The 7,267-nt window shown below is 40.5% G+C and overlaps 1 protein-coding gene across 1 annotated transcript; it reads left to right on the top strand.

Moving 5' to 3' along the window:
- The first annotated feature begins 2,665 nt into the window (after positions 1-2,665).
- Positions 2,666-6,233, top strand: LOC131255875 (receptor-like protein 7). The gene has a single exon (XM_058256776.1). It carries the CDS (start codon positions 2,674-2,676, stop codon positions 5,974-5,976), a length of 3,303 nt encoding a protein of 1,100 aa, XP_058112759.1. The 5' UTR covers positions 2,666-2,673; the 3' UTR covers positions 5,977-6,233.
- Positions 6,234-7,267: the final 1,034 nt, after the last annotated feature.

A 7,267-nucleotide genomic window follows, 5' to 3' on the forward strand; every position in this document is an offset into this window, starting at 1 on the left:
AGTGGATTTTCATATGATCCATTAAAACTTTGATTTTCATTGTTTGAATTCATATTTATACATAATCAGACGGAGTAGATGCCAAACAGGCTTGCCTGTAGACCTCACAAACCTTTTTTTTGCAGACCCACTTAGAATATAGTGCATGTCACTGCCCACTGTGACATACATTCTGAGATGACCTGATGATCTAAACTCTCCAAAATTTCACTGTTACGGTAAATGACCTACCATGATATAATCAGGCTTCATTGATGATCCTGACATTTGATTTTTAGGGTTGCATGTTGGCCATTGAAAACTCTCTATTTATCTTCAGAGTTCTTCCATGGAATGTGATGGTTGGAATCACCCTATTTAGTATAATTTTGACATATAAACATGATTGTTTATCTAGACTATCCAAATCATGTTCCTGATGCAGATGGAGGAGTTTCACTGATCAATTGGCCCCAAGGAATAATGGCCTTTTAAAAATTATCTCTACACAATTTACGAAGCAATTGAGCTTCGCACGTAGAGTAGTAGATTTTGATTGCGTAATGAGTAAACTCTATAATACACTGTGATGCATGCGTTGTATCTATGCCGTCCATCCATTTTATCAGCTCATTTTTGGGAAAGAACCCAAAACTTAAGAACATGCGAAGCTCAAGCCGACCACACCACATGAAAAAGTAGGAATAATGACACCCATCATTTAAACCTTTATAGAACCCATGGTGATGTTTATTTGCCATCCAAATATCAGGTTGATCGAAAACTTTAATGGCCCCAAGAAATTTTCATAAGATAAGCATTCAATTCTCACTTTCATGTGGTGTAGTCTACTTGAGCTTTGGATGTGATTCAATTTTGGCCTCATGACTTAAAATGACCGGAAAAACGGATGAATGGTGTAGATAAGAAACATTCGGTGTAGATAAGAAACATACGTCAACCGTGAGGTGGATGGGACTAGTGACAACTGGGCCTACTGTGATGTATATGACTACATCCATGCCGTCAATCCATATTGAAAGCTCATTTCAAGGTATGATTCAAAAAATAAAGCAAATCCAAATCTCAGGTGGACAAAGTGGTAATAGACTATTAAACATTTCCCCTGTGCCACAGAAGTTTTGAATCAAGCTTATATTTGTAGGGTCTTGACGTTATTAACAGGTTGGATGGGAAATAAAATACAAAGTAAATTGAAATTTATTTTTACATGGCCATTCATTTATTTTGCCATGATGTGTCTCACCTAGGGGTGCACACGGGTTGGTTTAGTCCGGTTATGGGGTAAAACTGGAACCGAACCGTTCCTAACGGTTCTAGGATATTCGGAACCGGAACCGGACCATTGGCACCCTAGAATTGAACCGGAACTGAACCGTTAAAACCGGTTTGGTTCCAGATTGGTTCCACGGTTCTGGGCTTTTTATAATCCAGCCCAATTGCATGTTTAATTTTATTATCTAGCCCATGTCCATCTATGTTGTGGTCCATTTGATGAATGGTTTAGATATTGTATAAGGTGTGCAAAAATATATTTATGAAAATAATTAAATGATGCATTATAAACCATAAATCATGAGTCAAATATAGAAACAATCAAGGGGTTCTTGGTTTGGTTCCAAGTTCGGTTAAGGTTCGGTTCCACAGTTCGGTTCTACAAATCAGATCCACGGTTTGGTTCTATGGATCGGTTCACAGTTCAGTTTGGTTTGGTTCTACATACCCCAAAACCGAGAACCGAACGGATGTAACCGGTTCTTTGATTTTTGGAACCGGAATAGGAACCGGTGCACTCTAGAATCGGACCAAACCGGACCGTTTGGTTGGTTTCAGTCCGGTTCCACGGTTCAATGTGTACCTCTAGTCTCACCTAAGGTGTGAATTTAGGTGGTTTCTATGCCCGAAGATTTAAACATTGGAGCACATCTGATGGAATTACCCTGCGTGAGTGAGAAAACAGGAACACGTGTGAGATTAGAGACGCTGTAATTGTGTTGATGCCTTGTTTCAAAAACTCAAGCCCATATTGTCCGTCCCCTTAGTTCTTCTTTCTTCGCTGTATGATCATCTAAGATGTCCAACGTCAGATCTATGGCTGGGATGATATCAAAAGGCTGTACAAATTGAAAAAATATGGAACCTAAAGTAAAGTGCCCAAATAACCGATCTAGATGGCTAGCTGAAAAGGCCAAATCGATTCGTAAACATTGCCGGCCCCACCATCCACAGATTAGAGAATCTGAGCCGTAGATTGATGTAGAACAGTTATCTGGTTCACCGATTGGATGAGCTTTATTAGATAACATGGTTCAATCCATTAGAACAGGGAGGATGGTATGGTTTCATCAGTGGTGGGGGCCATCGCAGAAAGTCCGGATAAATCCATGATGGACCGCAACTAAAAAAATAGCAAAACAGGAAATGAACAAAATTATGAAATAAAAAGCAAAACATAAAAAAATAATAATAATAATAAAGAACCGAAGGAAAAAAAAATAAATAAATAAAAGACTTCAGCAACTGTACTGACTGCGTGATGAGTGGTCCTCATCTCTCGCACATGTGCATCTTTTTATTGGGCAACGAAGTAGAAAGCACCCTCCCTCTTGCCTATATAATGCGTCCCCCACCTATTCTCTTCCTGCACCATCACAAGTCTCCCAACCAAATCAAATGGATCGCCTCCACGTCTCCTCTCTTACTAATAAACTCTTTCCATTTCCAATCTTCCTCTCCATTCTCCCTTCCTCATTTAGCTTTCTCTTATTATCTTCACTCCTTTTATCTTCTTCTTTTGTCTTTGCCACTGTCAATAACAGTAAGGCCTTGTCAATTCAACACCAATGCATTGAAGATCACTTCTCTACTTTGCTCCAATTGAAACAGGGCTTTTACTTCTACAACACCACTACACTCTCCTCTTGGAATCCTGATAACAGGGATGGCTGTTCTTGGGAAGGCATCACGTGCGATGGTGCCACTGGTCACGTGACCAGTCTCGACCTCAGCGAGCTCAGCATTTCCGGTCGGATTGATTTTGTAAGCCTCTTTCGTCTTCAGAGCCTGCAGAGGCTCAACCTCGCTTACAATTACTTCCATCACTCTCCAATTCCTACCGGGTTTGAATATCTCACCAGTTTGACCCATCTCAACCTCTCTTCTTTGCATTTTTATGGCCAAATCCCGCTGGAAATCTCCCGCTTGACCACTTTGGTGTCCCTCGATCTATCTTTCAATCGTAATTTTGTCAATCGTTCCTACTCTGAATACCTGAAACTCGAAAACCCAAGCATTGGAGCATTCGTCCAAAATCTGTCCAGTCTGAGAGAACTCCATCTCGATTTGGTAAGCATTTCAGCGCAGGGTAGTGAGTGGGGCCTGGCGTTATCCTCGGCACTCCCTCTTCTCCGCAAGTTGAGCTTGAGCTATTGTGGTCTATCAGGCCCCATCAATCCTTCCCTTTCCAAGCTCCATTTCCTATCTGAACTCCACCTCAGTGGAAACAATCTCTCTTCAGCCATACCTAAGAGTATTTTCAGGCTGCCAAACCTACAAACCCTGAATGTAGGATACAATCCACTTCTGACGGGTGAAATCCCTCCAAACAATTCTCTCCTGGAGTTGTCCCTATCCGACACTGGATTTTGTAGCAACCTAAGGGATTCATTCAGTAATTCCAAACTGCTGACAGTGATCCGGCTTAGAGATTGCAAACTAGCCGGCCAATTGCCAGCATGGCTTGTAAAGCTCCAGAAACTCATGTATTTGGATCTTTCAAACAATGGTTTCAGCGGACCATTGCCATCATGGCTTGTGAATCTGGACAAACTCGTGGGTTTGGATCTTTCATCCAATAATCTCAGCGGTCCAATCCCCTCTTCCTATGGCAACAAGTTTCAAAATCTTCAATGGTTCGTCGTTTCCGACAATTCGCTTAGTGGGACCATCCCATCATCATTGTTTTCACTCCCATCATTACGAGGGCTGTATCTTGGAGAGAACCAATTTAGTGGTCAACTTGGTGAGTTCCACAACCCATCCTCTTCTCTGCTAGAGACAATCGTATTGTATAACAACAAGGTGGAGGGGCCTATTCCGATGTCCATCTTTGAACTCACAAAGCTTCAATACCTCTCTCTTTCATCAAACAATTTCAGTGGGACCATTCCATCATCATTGTTTTCACTTCCATCATTACAATTCTTGGATTTCTCAAAAAACCAATTGAGTGGTCAACTTAGCGAGTTCCACAACCCATCCTCTTCTCTGCTAGAGACAATCTACTTGAATAACAACAAGTTGGAGGGGCCTATTCCAATGTCCATCTTTGAACTCACAAAGCTTCAATACCTCTCTCTTTCATCAAACAATTTCAGTGGTGACGTGGACCTTGGCTTATTCCAAAACCTTAAGAACCTTTGGGACCTGAATCTATCAGATAACAACTTCTCAGTCCATGATGGCAGAAGCAATTCAACCTCCATGTCCTTTCCTCAAATTCAATATTTGCACTTAGGATCTTGTAACATTACTAAATTTCCAAACATCCTGAGAAACCAAGAGAGGATTTACTCTTTGGATCTTTCCAACAACAGAATTAATAGTGAAATACCAAAGTGGATATGGAAAGTTGGAAATGGGAGTTTGTATTTTTTGAATCTTTCTCATAATGCTTTGGAGGGTTTAGAGTTACCTTTTCCTCATCTTTCCTTAAGTTCATTGAAATATCTTGACTTGAGCTTTAACAAGCTAGAAGGCTCAATCCCGATCCCACCACCATCCACCATTATCTATTCACTTGCAACCAATCATTTTAGTGGAGAAGTTCCCTCGCATATTTGCAATTGTACTTCCTTACAATTTCTCGATCTGTCTGACAACCGCTTCAATGGTTTGATTCCACTTTGCTTGGGTGAAATCAATGATGTCCTCACTGTTTTAAATCTCGGAGGAAATGCATTTCGTGGAACCTTGATTCAAACATTTAAAGAGGGTTGCAATCTAAAAACACTTGATCTGAATGGAAATCAATTGGAAGGGCAAGTGTCAAAGTCTTTGGCCAAGTGCAAGATGTTGGAGGTGTTAAACCTTGGAAACAATCAAATACATGACACATTCCCTTTTTGGTTGGAAAATTTGTCTCAGTTGCGTGTTCTCAGCCTGAGATCCAACAAATTTCATGGCAATGTTGGACACCCACTGACAAATCTTACTTTTCCAACATTACAAATCTTCGACATATCTTCCAATAGCTTCACAGGAAGCTTGCCATCAAATATGTTCAAGAGTTGGAAGGTAATGAAGGAGGACATATCCCAACCTATGGTCCTTGGAAAAAAGTTAAGAAATGGGATGTACTATCAAGACAAAGTGACTCTGGTATGGAAAGGGCTACAAATGGAAGTGGTAAAGATCCTTATTGCCTTCACCTCAATAGATCTTTCAAATAACGAATTTCACAGAGGAATTCCAGAATCAATTGGGGATCTAAAGTCATTGGTTGAGCTCAATATGTCCCACAACCATTTCACAGGCCGAATTCCAACATCATTTGGGAACATGAAGGCTCTTGAGTCATTAGATATGTCACAGAATAATTTGTCAGGTGAGATCCCATTGCAGCTAAACAAGTTAACGTTCCTTGCAGTGTTGAACCTTTCACACAACCTCCTTGTAGGAAGCATACCTAAAGGTCAACAATTCGATACGTTCACAAATGAATCTTTTCTAGGAAACTTGGAATTATGTGGCCCTCCACTATCGAAGAAATGCAAAGACATTGAGGCTTTACTACCACCGGCACAATCAGAAAGCAAATATGATTGGAAACTCATGGCAATTGGGTTTGGAGTTGGATATGGAGTAGGAATGGGTGTTCTCTTTTGGACTCTAACACTTTGGACAAAGGGACATAGAGAATACAATAAATTTATTGATAAGATGCTTTTGTCGATTTTTTCTTCTGCTTGCATTTGATGTAATTCAGCCATGATAAGAGAATTGGAGCCAAGCTTGCTCCCCCATCAAGTGGAGGAGTAGGGGCTGTGGACTTTGTTGGTAGGAGAGGCCGGTTGAAGCTCTTCAGGGTGGGGTAGGCTTTTTCTTTTCTCGTCTTGTGTTTGCTTACACTGATATTTGATAGGTGAGGCCCGTTTTCCTTTTGTGGAGCCCACCTGTTATCTATGGATTGTACACCCTATGTTCATATATACAAAAATAGAGTGTTTAAAAAAATAAAAATAAAAAAACGAGAGAGAGAGAGTTGGATCTCCACTTATTGGCAATTGTGATATTTTCCCCTATAAGGGCTTAAAAAAACAAATGTAAATGTCATGTCAAACCATAAAGATCTGAATACAGAGATACCTCCGGAGCCACATAATTCAGCGTCCCGCAAGTAGCATGCAATAGCCCATCCTCCTGAAAAATCCAAGAATCATATCATTACACTTCCAAACTTCCATTTGGATACTACAAAATAATAATCCCTACAGGAATGACAATATTAGTGATATCACATGCTTTTGAATATTCTTGGATGCCATCTCATCACCACCACATCCACCAACATGGCACATGGGTCTGACATGCATGTTTTTTCAGCCATCATTTGTTTCATTAACCCGTGGCCCACCAAATCAGTGTACCAGTCTGACTTTTGGGCATGGCCATCAACATAGTGGGACCCACCTGACAGGCAGCTTGGACCTTGCGCATGTGTTACACATTAGCAGATGTTATGTCATGTAGGTGAGCTGCCTTGCCCACGTGTGGGCTTGGCAAACCTCATGTTTCTAGATTTCATTGTCTGTATAGAACAACGAAAACTCACCCAATGCACTAGTGACCCACATGCATGTCAATCCACACCGGGACCCATTGTGGATATAGAAAATCCACAAAAATCAAACTGATCAGATGATTTTAACCATTTAACACAAGCTATCGACTTTGAAACTACAGACTACTTTCTTTTTAACCATCCATTTGATGGACATTAACTGGATGATGGAAATTACATGATCTTTTTAACCATCCATTTGATGGACACCACTTCATTAGAAATGCCCTAAAATACATATCCTAACTTGTTGTGGCAAGGCACTCAGACCAAAATCAGAGATCTTAAGATTGCCGTCCTCCTCGAGTGGTGTATTCTCTAACTGCACAAATTCAATTACAATAATTCAAATCTTGATTTCATCAAATTGGTAAATTTCCTCAATAAGATATTTAGGGTGTATTCGGGCATCAGACATATAAATAT

Source organism: Magnolia sinica, chromosome 9 (genome assembly GCF_029962835.1).
Source record: "Magnolia sinica isolate HGM2019 chromosome 9, MsV1, whole genome shotgun sequence".
Classification (NCBI taxonomy): domain Eukaryota; kingdom Viridiplantae; phylum Streptophyta; class Magnoliopsida; order Magnoliales; family Magnoliaceae; genus Magnolia; species Magnolia sinica.

What these genes read in the sequence shown, in the direction of transcription:
- LOC131255875 (XM_058256776.1), top strand. Translation starts at nt 2,674, where the DNA reads ATGGATCGCCTCCACGTCTCCTCTCTTACTAATAAACTCTTTCCATTT.